General features: G+C 47.5%; 1 protein-coding gene across 4 annotated transcripts in view; it reads right to left on the bottom strand.

Moving 5' to 3' along the window:
• The window catches only part of ARFGAP3 (ARF GTPase activating protein 3), a 43,623-nt gene that overhangs the window by 21,892 nt on the left and 5,468 nt on the right, over positions 1-16,263 (bottom strand). Inside the window, exons 2-11 of one of the 4 annotated variants that reach the window (XM_088476835.1) lie at positions 11,961-12,079; positions 9,976-10,048; positions 6,796-6,927; positions 5,499-5,576; positions 5,239-5,326; positions 4,317-4,382; positions 4,111-4,155; positions 2,313-2,359; positions 1,099-1,238; positions 88-219 (exon numbers count right to left, since the gene is read on the bottom strand). In XM_088476835.1, the coding sequence (XP_088332961.1) occupies positions 88-219; positions 1,099-1,238; positions 2,313-2,359; positions 4,111-4,155; positions 4,317-4,382; positions 5,239-5,326; positions 5,499-5,576; positions 6,796-6,927; positions 9,976-10,048; positions 11,961-12,079 (920 nt within the window). The remainder of the gene's footprint in view (positions 1-87; positions 220-1,098; positions 1,239-2,312; positions 2,360-4,110; positions 4,156-4,316; positions 4,383-5,238; positions 5,327-5,498; positions 5,577-6,795; positions 6,928-9,975; positions 10,049-11,960; positions 12,080-16,263) is intronic. The other 3 variants (XM_088476836.1, XM_088476838.1, XM_088476837.1) reach the window with 3 other exon arrangements.

Below are 16,263 nucleotides of genomic sequence, written 5' to 3'. Positions count from 1 at the left end.
ACACACGCACAAGGGGAAGAAGCTGGATGACCATGTATTTTATTTTTACACATGTACATTTCTCTCTCCTCACAGCGAGCGCCTTACCTGCGATTGCCGAAACCCATGCCGAGCCGTTCGGCTTCAGCCTTCTTCTTAGCGGGCATGTGCTTCAGCTTCTCGTCGTCTTTCTGCTTTTGTATCTCCAGCTCCTTGTAGGCCAGGCGCATAGATGCCACGCTGGTAGGGAGAGATGTGGGGCAGATAAGAAGATGGAGGAACCTTGGATGCTTAATTCACATGTTGTACAAAAAACTGCTCAGCTTGAAATCTCATCTCGTGTCCATTATACGCCATACTCCGTTCCCGATAGTCGCTGTGTAGCCCTAGTTCAAATCTCACAATAAATCGCTCAAATTAAGGCAATCTGGAGTCAGGTAAATCCACTGATGGCCACTAGAGGGCGCTCTAACATCAGAAATTAGCTTTTTTTGTTCTCTTTTCACTGAATGGACACACACAGCTGTATTTCATACTGTATGTCAAATAGTATCCTCCACTGGGACAGGTTTTATCTATTAAATCACACATTCCGCAACGCTTTACAGAAAATACATAGCATATACAGTCATTCACATCAGTTCCTGTCCCAGTGGAGCCTGCCATCTATATTCCCTAGCGCTTGTACACACGCACACAAAAAACTAGTAGGTTATTTGGAAGAAAATCAAAGCACCTGGAGGAAACCCACACATACACAGGGGAGAACATACAAACACCACACAGATGCACCAACCGTGCTGCCTTGCGTATGCAGCAAGGCGTCTAGACCACAGGTTCTCAAACTGGGTTCTCAGGACCCCAAACAGTGCATGTTTTCCAGGTCTCCCCACAGAATCACAAGTGAAATATTTAGCTCCACCTGTGGATCTTTTAAAAAGTGTCAGTGAGTAATGAATACACCTGTGCACCTGCTGGGTGACCTGCAAAACGTGACCTGTGTGGGGTTCTGAAGACAGAGTTTAAGAACCTTTGGTCTAGACAAATGTATCAATTATGATGGCATTGCGTCCGTTCCCTGTGGGTGTAAGGAGGCCACCGGCTGGCTGGGATACTCACAGAGGCTCCTCGGCCTTCTTGCTGGTGTTCACCTTCTCCTGCTCCTTCATCTTGTCGGCAGCCTGGGCGTGTTTCTCTATCTCGCTGAAGCTCTTGCTGCTCACCTTCTGAGCACCCAGACCTCCCTTCTTCGCTCCAAGCTGAAACATGCACAATTACATTATGTGACGCCCAGCACGTGCTCGGTGTGGCTCCTAATTCCACAATTCAGGACAATGGAGGCAGTCTGTGTGTGCCGCAGTGCAGACCGATAATGAGAGCATGGCGTTAGTGGGAGCACTGCCGCGTCACGCATGCTGCGACGTGCCTAGCTAGGGCTGGACTGCTCCTCTCCTCCGAAAGCATCACTGGACTACCATATGCACTAGTGACCGGTCACACATCCACAAACATTCCTGACAGGCGGGGAAGACACAGGACTGTACCTTCAGCAGTTCCTGATCTGGCCACCGGAGGGCATGGTTTTAATGAGAGGATGAGATGCAGTGCACATTTACATCTATACAAAAGATAAAAGTATGACCTTTATGCAGTGTAAAGCAGCGTATCCACTAGCGGATATTAATGAGCGATTGCACGAATATGACATTATAACTGTGCAATCGCTCATTAATTGTGCATGAATCGAGCATGAAAATGTCGCAAACGACCAGCGATGCGCGCTCCCGCTGGTCGTTTTCGACATCAATCATCGCCTGAACACGCCGGTCAATCTGCTGATAACGACGGATTGACCATGTTCAGGGATGAGGGAGGGTGCCTGCACTGAGCGGCATATCGTTCAGTGTTGGCACTGCAGGGGAAGAGTAACGTCTGTACGATTACAATGTTGTGGATAGGCATCTTTAGATTACAGATAGGTGTAACCCCTCCAAAGTCCTCCGAAAAAACAAATAAAAGCATTAAAAACACCGGAGGGCCCGTGCCATAGGTTGCGATCTGCAGGCGCTGCGGGGAACGCCTGCGCGTCTTCCCGGCTGCAGATCGGAACCAGTGGCACGAGCCCCCTTGGGCTGCCTATAGCGCTTTGCGATATTGGAGGAGGGAAGAGAATACGCTGTTACATTTGGCTGTGTAACACGGCTGCGGGGGAAATCCGGGGTAAGATTAAATCAGAATATATTTCTCTCTCGCAGCTTATAATAAATACAAGATTTGCGTTTAACTGGCGTCAGATACAGGACCCTGCAGCGTTGTGTCAGCTCTGCACTTACCCCTTTCTTAGCTGTGCCTGGTTTCTTCTTAATTATTGAGCTGATATCTGCAAGTCAATACATTTGGGTTATTGGGGGGCAGAAAGACGGACGGCACAACACGTAATAAGCCAAGCGCATCGGCGAGAATGAATTACGCAGCGATCATTCCCGATCTCGTGTGAAGCACACGAGAAAAGCGCAGAGATAAAGCTGGAATTACATCCGCGCCATGAGCAGAGCCCGGATCCCCCCCCCCTCCGGCAGCAGCGGAACTCAAACCTGTGCCCTGCGGTATGTAATAAGTATGGCAGGGTGTACTGTGCATAGGACTGACATGCGACTATTACACAGGAGTGGTCACGGTGTAATGGTTAGCATTACTGCCTCACAGCACTGAGGTCGTGGGTTCAATTCACACCACTGTGTGGAGTTTGTATGACCTCTCTGTGCATGCGTGGATTTCCTCCGGGTAGCTTAACTGACTCCCACCAAAAATTAACCCTAGTGTGTGTGTGTACATGTGGTAGGGAATATAGAGTGTAAGCTCCACTGGGGCAATGACTGATGTGAATGGCCAGATATGCTCTGTAAAGCGCTGCGGAATATGTGTGCGCTATGTAGATAACTGGTAATAAATAATTAAGATGCTGCAGAGTTTAAAGGAGATCAATAACACAGGGTTCAAATATTACATAGAATTGAACTCCGCAATGTCCTTCACGACAGAAGTACAGAGTGAATATTATAAGCTGTGTCTGTATGAAAAAGTAGCAACAGCGACACCTGCAGGTGACAGGAGGTAAAACACAACAGAGCTGCAGCCTCTGAATACTCCTGTAGACTTGTAACACTAATCCACAAAATACACTTCTAGCGACATTTACACGTGTATCGTGGAAAGAGGCGGCAGTCCTGTGCACAGCGCACTACTGAAAGTGACACCGGTGTGAATGAGACCTAAATTCGTTACGCTTGTGAAAGTGATTCTGTGCTACTGCCTCACACCCTACCATGTGGCTACAGAGTATAGGGTAAAGCTATTATCATTGAGTAAATCATCATATTATTGGGGAGATGTAAAGTTTTCCATACCTTGAAAATATATATATATAGCTCAAATTAATACTCCCTGCTGTGTCCATCTTACAATGAGGGTAGAATCAATTTACAATGGGGGTAGAATCAATTTACCAGGACTTGAATAGCGCCAGAACTATTCATTCAATTCACCGCGATGTTTACTCCAATGGGAGGTAGTTAAGTCTGAGAATGCCAGTTCTCGTGACTTAACCTGGGTGCTTTGTTGCGAGAAGCGGCATTCTCCGACTAAAGTGCCGGACGCGAGGCTGTTAGCGCCAAGCTAAGCCGGAAAACAATTCCCGCTGAATTGAATCGCCCCCCCAATGTGACAAGTGGCAGGAAGGCGCTTGCTATTGTAGGACCGATTACACGCCTCATCTAGAGATTTCAATATTTGACTTTTGTCAAGGGATGGAAACATTTGCATACAGACTCATTACTGCTGGAGCCTGTGGTCTTAGCCATAAAGTCACTTGAAATCTTAATTTCTGCCAAGACAAAGGGACGATAAATCCAAAAACAAATGAAGCGGGTGGGAAAGATTTTCCCTATGCACATCTGACTTCTTGCCAATAGCCATGCCGATGGACACGGACATTTCCATACACGTGCAAAACGTTTGTGTTTTAGGTTTATTGGCCCTTTACACGGCTAATCAGGAAGTAGATCGGTGTAGGACAGGAGTGCGGGAGGTGGAGGAGAGGGGCGGAAGCAGCTAGCACAGGAGGAGAGTCACCTTTGGTAGGTGTGCTTCCTGCAGGTAATAAACTCCCTGAATCAGCTGCAACATGGAAGATAAAAAACAAAAACAGGACACATTTATAGCAGCACTATATCACGTATTACCACGACAACAAGCAGAACTGCACGAGAGGGCGGGCAAGGAGAACGCCTCCGCAGTACAAGTATAATCGCCAACGATGAAGCAATAGCAGCGCTTACCTAGTGCGGCTTTTGGGGACATACTGAGGCAATCCACGCTCGGCCCCACCTCTGCTTCACCTGAAACTACAACACAAGTGTTACTTAATGACGTTAATACAGAGTCTGCATCCAATACTGACCCAGTCCAAAATGATGCCCAAGCTCCCTGCCCTATATCCTGCTCTGCTACACAGGAGTCCCGGGGGGCGGAACGGCCAGTATCTGTGTAGCTTAACGTGGAGGGGGCAAATGATTGGCTGTGAAGCTGTCGATCACTTCCCACAAATGAACGCGGAAGATGGCAGAAGCCACGTGATAAATAATTGGGTATATTCTGGAAGTAGAGAAGTGTAGACTGTGACTGTCCAGGAGCTGTGGGACTGCGAGCACAAGGCAGGAGGCCAAGGGGAACAAGACCAAAAGCAACACTCACAGGCCGCATTACCCATCTGAGCGGCTCGCAGGGGGGAAAGACGGATACTGGCGCAAAGTCGGTTATTGAATCCAGAATGAAAAAAAAATGGATACGTTCAGAATCCCAACAGCGAGTATTCTGGCGTTCAGAACTCAAATGCCAAAATCCCGACCAACGGAATCCCAAAAGGTAAGTAGTGGGGTTTAGGATAGGCACTAGGGGGGGGGTTAGGTTTAGGCACCAGGGAGGGAAGGTTAGGGGTAGCGTTAGGTTTGGGCTACTTACCTAGAGCTGTAACCTACGGCATCCTGTACCCATCCCCCCCCCCCCCAAAAAAAAACATTTTAATTATAAAAAGGTAAATAATCAGTTTTCACTGGAGCAACTCTTAAGGATCTCCCATAACCACAAAACTGCCCCCACCCTTCAGTCAGATTGTAGCAGTTACCCAACAGGAGTAGGTTGTCCTCCCCCCTCCCCACACATTAATATTCATTGAACAGCGGCTGAGGACCCCCTTTATACCGTCTTTGCTGTCAGGGACGGAAGTCGGACCAACATCGACTAATGACTCAAACGGAACCTGCGGCTGCTCCCAGTCCACATTACTGACCTGTACGGGGAAAAGCAGAGACCACGCCAGTGTTAAGGCTCCTCTATATACAATGGATTGTAGATCTATAGTGTAAATGGCTGTGAATCCCCCCCCCCTCCCCATATGATCAGAGTGTACAGGATGCCCATGAGGCAAGTCCACAGCTGATGAAAGCCCCAGCTAGCGATACCTCCACATGTGACGCAAAGAAATCCTCCTCCTTCTGTTGGGGTGACAGCGGGGGAGCTCCAGACCCATCAATCCAGAGCTGTAGTCAACAAGACAGACACAAATCAGCTGCAGACACTGGCACAGCACTCCCAATGCCTAAATGTATTAGATTTCTATGTATGGTGGGAAACTGGAGCCATATTATGAAGACACATCTACCTATAGATAATCTCAGAGCCGTAACTAGACCATTTGGTGCCCTGTGCCGGAAAGCGCATTGGCGCCGCCCTCATTTTTCAAAGGGACATGATGCACCCAAAAAAGGGGAATGGCTTCATGGGGAAGGGCCAGGGAAGAGATGGGAGAGGCCAGGAGATGCTGGGGATGAAATAAGAGGAAGCTACAAGCAAGAATGATAATAAACAAAAATTTGAGAGGCCCAAACAGCGCCCCCTGACCTGTGGTGCCCTGTGCGATGGCACCGACCGCACTACCCTAGCTACGGCCCTGGATCATCTATCCTGCTTACAGTCACTAGAGGCCAGTAATAAGCCGCGTGCAGCGCCACCTTGTGGCTATGACTAGAGACCATTGAGGCGAGTTAAGGCGCTCCCACAAGCAGATATTAATGGACGACTGAACGATAACGAGAGTTATTGTTCAGTCGTCCATTAATCGTGCATGAATCAGCCACTAAAATGTCGGAAACAGCCAGAGATGCGCGCTGCCGCTGGTCGTTTCCGACGTCAATCTGCCGATAACGATAGATTGGCCATGTTCGGGGATGATGAAGGGTGCCTACACTGAACGATATGTCGTTTAATGTAGGCACTGCACAATACAATGAACGACTGAACGATATCGTTCAATCTTTTCATTGTGGCCTAGCGGATGTGCCCATTTACTCTGTGGGATGCAAAGACCGTTGTTTCAAGACAGCTGGATTATAATGCAAGAAGCTCCGCTATAGAAATTCAGATTACAGCAGCCTCTGGTAAGTGAGCCCGGCAGCAGTCCAGTAATAGTACGAAATCCAGCTGCACAGCTTTGTCTCCAGGCTACAAACTATCAACCTATACTGAGCAAAGTAGCTTCAAAATAGGAAGGGCAGGGAGGCCGCTGATATTGCAGTCCCCATCTATGACTTTTGTATATGTGTAATGGAAACGGCACTGCGAAAACTTGTAACGTCTGGCTGATAAAGAGAAAACCCCTGTCTACCCCTGTCCTGGCTGATGTGCGCGCTGCCCCCTAGTGGCAGAGACTGGCAGGCGCTGAGCCGTCACATGCGAGGTGGTGTTTTCCAGTGTACTTACGTCGGTCCCGTGTTTCCTAGTGGCTTGTGTCGCAAGGGTTTTAATTTTCTCCCTGTAAAGATTGGCCGCCCGACTGTTGTATTTGGCGTTTGTGTCATTCGTGGTGCAGCCATGTTGTCGGAAGAAGGCGGTCTAAGTAACAGAAAGCCAGCACAGGTTATGTCTGAATTTCACCTTTTAGAAAGCAGAGCAGTTTCCTCACTTTGTACATTGCATGAGAACCACAACAGGCATACAGAGGGTTAACCATCAAACCCCATGCTGTGGGTACAAACACCCCGAGCCGCGAGAAATATATCATTTGGACACAGACTCTGGCAATAAAGTGATGCATTGATTATGAAAAGATGGAAGAGCATTTCAGTATAGAAGGTCTGTGGGAAACATCATTGCAGTGGAGAGGTCCCCGATCTGGAGCAGCGTCCCCAGCCATTGTACAGGCAGAAGGTGAAGAGACGTGACTGGCAGACTGTGAAGAGGGATCACTGATCCCTATAGTGAAGCCTGGTCAGTACAAACAGATAATTACAAAGCCAGACCGTTAGCCCAACGCCCAATCTGCAGGGACCATATATGGGCCTAAATAACCCAGGCGGGTCCCGGTCCTTACGCCTATCCATGTCATTGGGTGACCAGGCTTGTACGCGAGACACCCCAGCAGGTAGGTTATATACCGGTGTTTACAAAACAATGAGTGAATATACAAAAAGGTAATCCAGAGAGTAAACTGGCTATTAAAAAAAAAGAAAAAAAAAAAAAAAAAGGACTTTTTTTTTTTTTTTTTTTTAAATACACAGAGAACCTTAATCTACTATACTCCACATAATCACCTCCTTCATTTAAGCATACATCACATCTTTTTACGAGCTCTAGAATCCCCTTGTCGTACTCGGCTGCCTCCATTCGATTGAACCAGTTGCTGACTACAAGCCTGATCTTAGTGAAAAGGTGAAAATCGCTTGGAGAAAGGACCGGACTATAGCGTGGATAATGGAAAATATCCCACCCAAAGCTGTGACAAGAGACGGGCGTCCCGGACGATCTTCGCGCACGTTTGTTCGTCCATTAATGAACCAGTCACACCACGTACTCACATCGCCAGTGTCTGCTATAACGGACTACACATTTCGTCAGGTCTCACTTTCTGCGCGTTTGAGAGTCGCATTACACTCCGCGCTGCGCAGTCAGAGGGATTTTGCATTGTGGTCTCCATAACCTGTATTGTAACAGGATATGGAGACCACCCAACCGTGAATTGGGGAGGGTGAATGACCTGCGCGGTGGCAATCTGCAAATGGTCCGTACGTTCTGTATTACCCTTATAGATTGCAGATGTTACTTAGATGATATAACATAACACGGGCTATTAAACACTGTAACTAAATGGTTATGTAAAGGATATTACATACGTGGGTGAGATTACAGGACGGCCTATTAAATACTTGTGATACTCTGCCGTGTTACTGTTCACCCTCTTCAAGGCCAGGAGTCGCACACACAGCCCTGTCCCTGGCTGGCAAAATATGCAGCCATGAACTAGTGTTTACAAAATAAAAAAAAATCAATAAAGTTTTCTTTTTTTCAATTAGACGCAGGCGCCACCGGGGATTTCGTACCGCCGCATGTGCAGATTCACTGCAAGCACCGGTCAGAGCAGCCCGTAAGAAGGAGAGTGGGCTTTGCCAGACCGGCGAGTTAACGCTCTTAGTCTTTGGCAACCGCTTTTATCATACATGGTGTTGGTAAGAGCCCCTGCTACGCCTCGGTAATGGGCAAAACAGGAGCAGTCAGTTACGGAACGGTAAGCACCCCATCATACACCTCCCCCTAAACTACGGCTATTTCAATCCATGTAGCATCTACGTCCTGACTTGGTAAAAACAAAACCCCATCAAACAATTGATGGTTTATATCCTGATAATAATGTGATCTAAATGGGGGTTTGCTGAGTTTTGAGGTTCATTAAATTGGCAGGATTGTGTCTACAGCAGAGAAAAAAATACTAAAACGTGCAAATGTATGTCCGGTATCCTCCCCCCCCCCCCTCCCCCAGTTTCTTTACGTCACTCTTTCGCCTTGCTCGTGCACCTTCTACAGAACACTAGGTGCTGCTATTTCCCGACTGTGTAATCTTTCACCGTTTGTGCTTCAGCACATTTCATTGTGTGTCTAGTCTCTGTCAGCCCTAGTCTGTCTATATTCATTGTATAGTCATTGTGTGCAGCCAGGAGGATGATGGTCATGAGACAGAAGATGTAACAGGAGAACGCCAGGACTTAGCTACAGGATGTGAGTGAAAGCAACGTACACTGATCTCTGTAACAGGTTAGATGAAAACGCGTCCAGAGAGGACACGGTAGTAAAAAATTGCTCAATGGTTCACTGTATATGTATTAAACGCGGCCAGTCAGTAGCGCAATACAGCAAAACCAGACAGTAACACTTTAAAAAAAAAATCAAATAAATAATAATAATAAAAAACAGTATCCACCCATTAACTGGTAAACTCTGCTCCCCCCAAACATCAGAAAAGTAGGAGCCCAATTCCTGGGACATCTGCGTTCAGGATACAGAGAACCTGGATATCCCAACGTTCAGATACAGACGCACTTAGGGCTCATCGGCGATCGCCCCATTTCACAAGCCGCTACGCCTCTGAATAATGGAACTTCTACCCTCCCCTGACATCAGTGCAGATGGTCAGTATCCCGGGCATCAGACCCCGATCACTGCGATTCGTGGGGGGAGGGGCATAATCATGTACGGTTACCGCCATAAAGAGGGCAGATGACGCGCTGGACCATGTGAGCGAGATCAGTTTGTATTGTTCCGTGTCTGACAACATTACATGATGTTTAACCTGCATAGCTGGAGATATAGTGCAATAAACTATAAACTATAATATATTAACTGATTATTTGTTCATTCCTTGTCTCCTAACGTTCCCTGACCAATTACATCAGAAGCCGAGAGGGGAAACGGTTTCCAGCGGATGTGTTGTGCCCAGGTCTAGGCCCTTAATATTAACAGCTCAATGGATAATCTGTGTGCAAAGATACAAGCACCAATCAACACAGATGTGTAATGATTTGTAATATATGGAGAATGACGTCCTGATGGGATAAAATAATCATTTAGGATCATATACAAATGGGACACAAAACCGTCTATCGCACTTACCGCGTTGGCGTTTCCGCCTACTTGCATGCAGCGCAGCTGAAACCACGACCAGTTTGAATCCAGTTCGGTTGATCTGGGAAAAAATAAAATAAAAACAAACATGAAAGTTACTAACACATCACATTACACAGAGCTTACAAAAAACAAACACATAATACTGCCATCTAGTGGTCAGATCATCACGAGGGGTAAACTGCTTTCTATACTATGGGGGAGATTTAATAAAGATTGGAGAGAGAGAGAGAGAAGTGTGAGATAAAGTGCCAACCAATCAGCTCCTGTTACTTTTCAAACAGACTGTAAAGTGACAGTTAGGGGTAAATTTACTAAAGTGAGAGTTATTAGAAGCGAGTTTTAAAAGTGATGTTGCCCATAGCAACCAGATTCTAACTACTATCTTCTAGAGCAGGGGTCTTCAAACTTGGCCCTCCAGATGCTGTGGAACTACACATCCCAGCATGCACTGCACATAGTTTTAGCATGCTGTTATATCAAAAAGGTGGCAGTGCATGCTGGGATGTGTAGTTCCACAGCAGCTGGAGGGTCAAGTTTGAAGACCCCTGTTCTAGAAGGTGCTAGTTAAATGTTAAGTAGAATCTGATTGGTTGCTATGGGCAACAAACTTTTAAAACTCACTTCTAAAAACTCTCACTTTAGTAAATTTACCCCTTAGCACCAAACAAACAACTAACTGTCACTTTACAAGCTGTGTTTGAAAAGTGACAGTTAGGAGCTGATTGGTTGGTGTTTTCTCTCTCACAATTTTATCTCTCTCCAATCTTTATTAAATCTCCCCCTTTTAAATCACCTCGTATAATGTATCCTTCCTTTATAGGGGCCCATCCACTAGACGATCTATGTGAACGATTGAACGATAACGTTCAATTGTTCATAGTTTGCAAAAATGTCTAAAACGACTAGCGATGCGCGTGCCCGCTGGTCGTTTTAGACATCTATCATCGTGCAAACATGCTGGACAATCTGACGATAACGTCAGGTTGAGCATGTTGGCAGATGATTGATGAGCCTGCACTGAACGACTGCTCGCTCAGTGCAGGCTCATCACAGGCTGACAAACGACTGCGCGATTACAATGTGGTAACTGTGCAGTCGTTTTCATGTCCGCTAGTGGATGGGCACCTTAACGGAGGAAGGATAAATAAGTGCATGCTACCTGCTGCAGCTCATTGTATACCGGGAACAGCAGGGTCAGGGGGTCAGTGTATTTGCTGAAAGATTTAGCAAAGGACACATCTAGGAGCAAATATTTGCCAAAGACTTGAAGACAGCTGGACAATGAGAAAAGTTAGAGAAAAGTCAACAGAGCTACACCATAAAGCATTGTAATGTTACCAAGTAATGGCTGGGCCAGTAATGTGCTGCTACAATGGTTACTGATTTGCAGACCTAGATATAATTGTATGCATAAGAATGAATACAATGTGTCAGCATTAAGGTTTCTGTGTCACCGGCAAGTCCATGCAGTAACATCCAAGAAGATCAGTAAGATCCTCATGCCTGCGTACCTTTCCTCACCGGGGTGAAAAGACTGCAATACTCCATTTTTAAAGATACTTGGGGGGTGCGAGGTAACCCAATTGCAGACGGGCTTTTGAAAAAAAGAGCCATGGTGCGGGGTTTTGCTATTCAATTAGATGACTGAAAATGGGACGCAGTGATTTCTGTAGACAGCCATGTCTTTTTTTTTTTTTTTTTTTTTAGCTTAAATAGTCTTTCATTACTCACCTCCCGAAATGGTGTCTTATGCAGCCAACATCGGGGGCCGGGTGTTCTGCAGCAGGGCGAGTATGTGAGTGCTTGTAAGTGTGTATGAGTGAGTGTGTGATCCCCGGTGTGAGTAAGAACTCAGACGCCGACGCCTCTTACTGGAGTGGTCACCTGCGTGTACTATTGCGCGGCACTGCGGGCCATCCTTTGCGGAAACACGATTAGTAACAGAGGCGATGTACCCGCCCAACACTCACCTAATGAAACTTAAGTGCACTCCAAGAGATCTGTGTGTCCCTGAGCAATCGATACATAGGAACACGCCATAGGTGATGCTGGCCCAGCTCGGGTTCTTGGCGCTGCAGTCAAAGCACGCCTGGGACATGAGAGAAAAATAAAAGTGCAATGAAAAGCGACCATCTCACGGTGTTTGTTTTATTGAGACCAAAATGATGTTACCCAAAACAGGCTTAAAAAAGTACATTTGCAAACCCATAATTACAATGAAAATAAGTGTTGTACAGAATAATCCATATGTGTGGTACATATATCAAGAGCCCCCCCCACACACACATTATTATTATTACACAATGGAGACACATTGAACCAATATTCAGCCTTTCGATTGGCTAGGATCCTGTGGGATTACTGAGGCATGCATCACATAGTGCCTCGTGTCTCCCTGATGTCAGTGGCTCCTAGTGAACTTAGGCCACATCATCATTAATGTTTATTCAGCATATAACGGTCTGCTTCTATTGTAAGACTGGTGCACAAAGGTCTTGCTTTCACTTTCTAAGGCAGATGGGTCCCTATCAGTATTCTGGGAAGTTTCCATCTATTCTTTGGGTAATGGATCAACTTGCAGCCACCAAAGTCACCAGGGTCTAAATCACTGCCAGGATCAATGGAGAAGTTTAAATAGCAGCGGGCGTCTCTTCATCACTGGCCATGCCGCTGTGACCTGGAGATCTGTAGAGATTATTGCCGTTACCTAGAAGACCCCAAGTTCTTTGGAGCTGTAGACCTCTGTGCACAAGTTATAAGACAGTATTGTTCCACAACGCCCCATTCTTACATAACCAGCACTGGTAAATGATATATATGGGGGTGTAGGGTATAAAGGACTAGTGGGCAGTTGGTATTAAACATATAGACCAATACTTGATTAAATTGATAGAGCAACTTCAATCACTATTCTGAGAGGCAGGGGTGGGATCAGTGGCTGGAGGGTTTGCTGATCCTTGTAGTACCTCCAGGTGAGTTGGTTATCAATTTAGAAACACATGAATATATGATCCTTAGCGTGGCTATTAATCTGTAGTATAGGACCACCAGAACACAGACGCCTTTATGTGGCCCATCATATGTTTGCAAATGTATGTAACGGAGTCCTCGGCATTTTATTATTATGTAGGATGCCTGTCTCTTTTGCTGGCCCATTGTAGTATGCTGGGGGATTTAGGCCCTCATTCAGAGCCGTACGCTCTGAGCAGAGTGCACGCTCTGAATGAGGGCCGTCCTCCATAATTATGGAGCGTTCTCCTGGACGCTCGTATAGCTGTGGGTCACCACCCACAGCCTGTACGAGCGTGCAGGTTGATGGCCGCGATGGTCTTGACCATCGCGATCATCGCCAGTGCGAGCCGCAGCCTGCGGTTGAGTTTTTCAACCGTAAGGCCCGGAGTGATTTTGGCTCTATCAGAGCCAAAATCACTCCCACTGACATCACTAGTGATGTCAGTGGGCCGGCTTCTGGCGGTAGGCGTTTCCTTGGGAACGCCCCCGTCAGGGAGGCACGCCCCCGGCACGCCCACCAAAGGGGGCGTGCTGTCAATCAACATCGACAGCACGCCCCCTTTGATCAGACACAACGAGCGAAGGAAAGTCCTTCGCTCGTCGCGTCTGGCGCATGCGCACGATGGAGCTCCCGCCATCATGCGCATGCGCAGTGCACAACATCGACCCACTTGCGAGCAGACAGCCGCTTGCGAGTGGGTCTGAATCAGGCCCTTAGTTTGTTTACTTGTCTAAATTAACCCCTCCCTTACACGCACCTGGGACGGGCCAATGCATTTATTCAGCAGCTTCCATTCTGTGCATCACAGACCAATACTTGAATACAACTTGAATAAACCTCCATAATTGAAGAAACTTGGTGCACAGAAACTAATTTAAGAATAATATTAGTACCGACACCATTGTAAAATACATTACAGAAGTTCCTCCCAGGATAACGCATCTGTTCCTGGTCACACAACAGACAGCAATCATTAGGAAGGATAAATAACTGCAGTGAGCACATCTGAGTGATAAGCCGGGTTATGTCACCCTGACCCTGCCAACGCTTCAACGCTCCCCCCCCCCCCCCAGACTGACCCCTTCTCATCACCGCACACATGTAATAATCCTGCCGACTGAAGTGGCCAAAAACATCCAGAGATTACCATATCGCGGTGGTTCTCAAACTTGGTCCTCGGGACCCACACACAGGTCACGTTATCCAGGTCACCCAGCAGGTGCACAGGTGTATTCATTACTCACGGACACATTTTAAAAGATCCACAGGTGGCGCTAATTATTTCACTTGCGATTCTGTGAGGAGACCTGGAAAACATGCACTGTTCGGGGTCCTGAGGAGCGAGTTTGAGAACCTGTGCCGGATCTAACTGCAGCTGTTACCGGGAAGCCAAGCACCAACACCACAACGCTTACTGCACCCATACAGTGGGGCTGAGTCTCCAGACGTCTGCAATATTTCTGTATTTTTTTTTTTTTTTTTTAATAAGAGAAATTAGATTATATTACTGGCATAGTGCAGCCAATTACTTTTTATTTTAAAAGTAGACTTTTCCAAGATTAGGACCAAGGTAATATTCATGCAACTAGTGCAGCAGCATTTATCCACTTTAACAGGTGTGGTTGCATGGCAATGCCGCCACTGCCAGACGGGCTTACACGGGCACGTACTGTCCTCCTCTATCCCCCCGTCTATTGCCACAGGGGGGGACAAAGTTTTAATGGGGACCTACTGACACAGGGAAAGGGGAGGGATAATGCCACTGGAAGAACTACGCCACAGTGGGATATATTGCTGGGGGAGGGGTGGAATGTAGGAGTAATGCCACTGGGGAATTTTCTGCAACTAAGGGGGTGAGGGTAATGCCCCAAGAGGATCTAGCGCTACTGGGGGTTAATGCCACTGGTGGTTCTGTTGTCACTAGGGGGTGGGGGTAATGCCAGCGGAGTGTCCATTGCTACTGGGGGTTAGGGGTAATGCCATCGGAGGAGCTCCTGACACTGGGTGGGAGGGTCGGGTAATGCCACAGGGGATCTATTTCCACTGGGGAAATGGGGTTGTGGACGGAGACTCTGGACCTTATTCAGAGTTGGTCGAAGCGGCCGCACGGTCGTACGGGAGAAGGGGCTGGATATGCAAATGATTCCCTCGCAAGTTGCGTCCCTAAGTTCGGATCGGTAGCTGGCCGACCAAGGGGAGGAAGCGGTCGGAATACAAAAAAATACGCCCCCTTCTCGTACGCATTACACGTCATCTCTGGGCATATAAGGATTAATCGGGAACCATCGGAACTGGCCGTAGAGCTTAAGGTTGACCATACCCTCTCTTAAGCTCTACAATCATGTCAGTGTAAAAACCTCCCATGTCACATGTGCCATGACGCTACTTTGTTAATTATGCACTCCCATAATCCGTATGCACTCCCACAAAACGCCGTTCGCATAATTAGGCACGCCTGCGTTCGGATCTCCACTCCCCCGTTTTCAAGCACCTTCGCCTGTTACCACCCACAAAAGCCTCAATCTGTCACTCAAACTGCCGACCTGGCTGTGTTCAAGGAGAGAGAAATTTTTGATCGTATCGGCTAGTTTGCGCACGGGCATTGCGAACTTTACGCATTCGCAGTATAGCGAACATCGGTGGCGTACGACCGTGCGGCCGCTTCGACCGACTCTGAATGAGGTCCTCTTTCCCATGGCCATGATGACGGCTGTGGCACAGAGAGAGTTAATCCCTTGTGCTGCAGTGCCATTTTCATATTAACCATCGGCTAGAGGTGTCATGTATATTTAAATATGTTCGGTCAGGCATGCGCCGCAGTACCAAGCTAAGTGCGGCAGCTGTGACGCAAGGTGTAATAACCCCCGGTGCACTGCACTAGCTAGTGGCGAGGTGCATCGCTGCAGCTGGGAGCACTGAGTCCCAGGCTGCAGTGTAAGGCTGTCCTCTGCGTGACGCTGGGACACAGCATAAGCAAGTCCCAGCGCTGAGAGGTGGAACTAGTCTTAACACTAATGCACACTTATATAAATGGTCCCAGAACAGGCTCCCCGGGTCAAAGATCTGCCCAGGTTACACCGACGGGAGGTCCGACCGAGCCCACAACCCCTAATAAGTCTTCTGGGATCCAAAGTAACCACTCTGTGAAGTTTTTGTCTAAATCCATCCAGGGGGAAGGCTCAGAAGAGGCTCTCCGGGTCAAAGTTCTGCCCAGCGTACACCAACAGGAGGTCTGACCGGGACCCTAACCCCTGGCCAGG

This window comes from Taudactylus pleione, unplaced genomic scaffold, assembly GCF_031769625.1.
Source record: "Taudactylus pleione unplaced genomic scaffold, aTauple2 ptg000196l, whole genome shotgun sequence".
In the NCBI taxonomy this organism is placed as follows: domain Eukaryota; kingdom Metazoa; phylum Chordata; class Amphibia; order Anura; family Myobatrachidae; genus Taudactylus; species Taudactylus pleione.
This window is presented reverse-complemented; position numbering and strand designations above follow the sequence as displayed.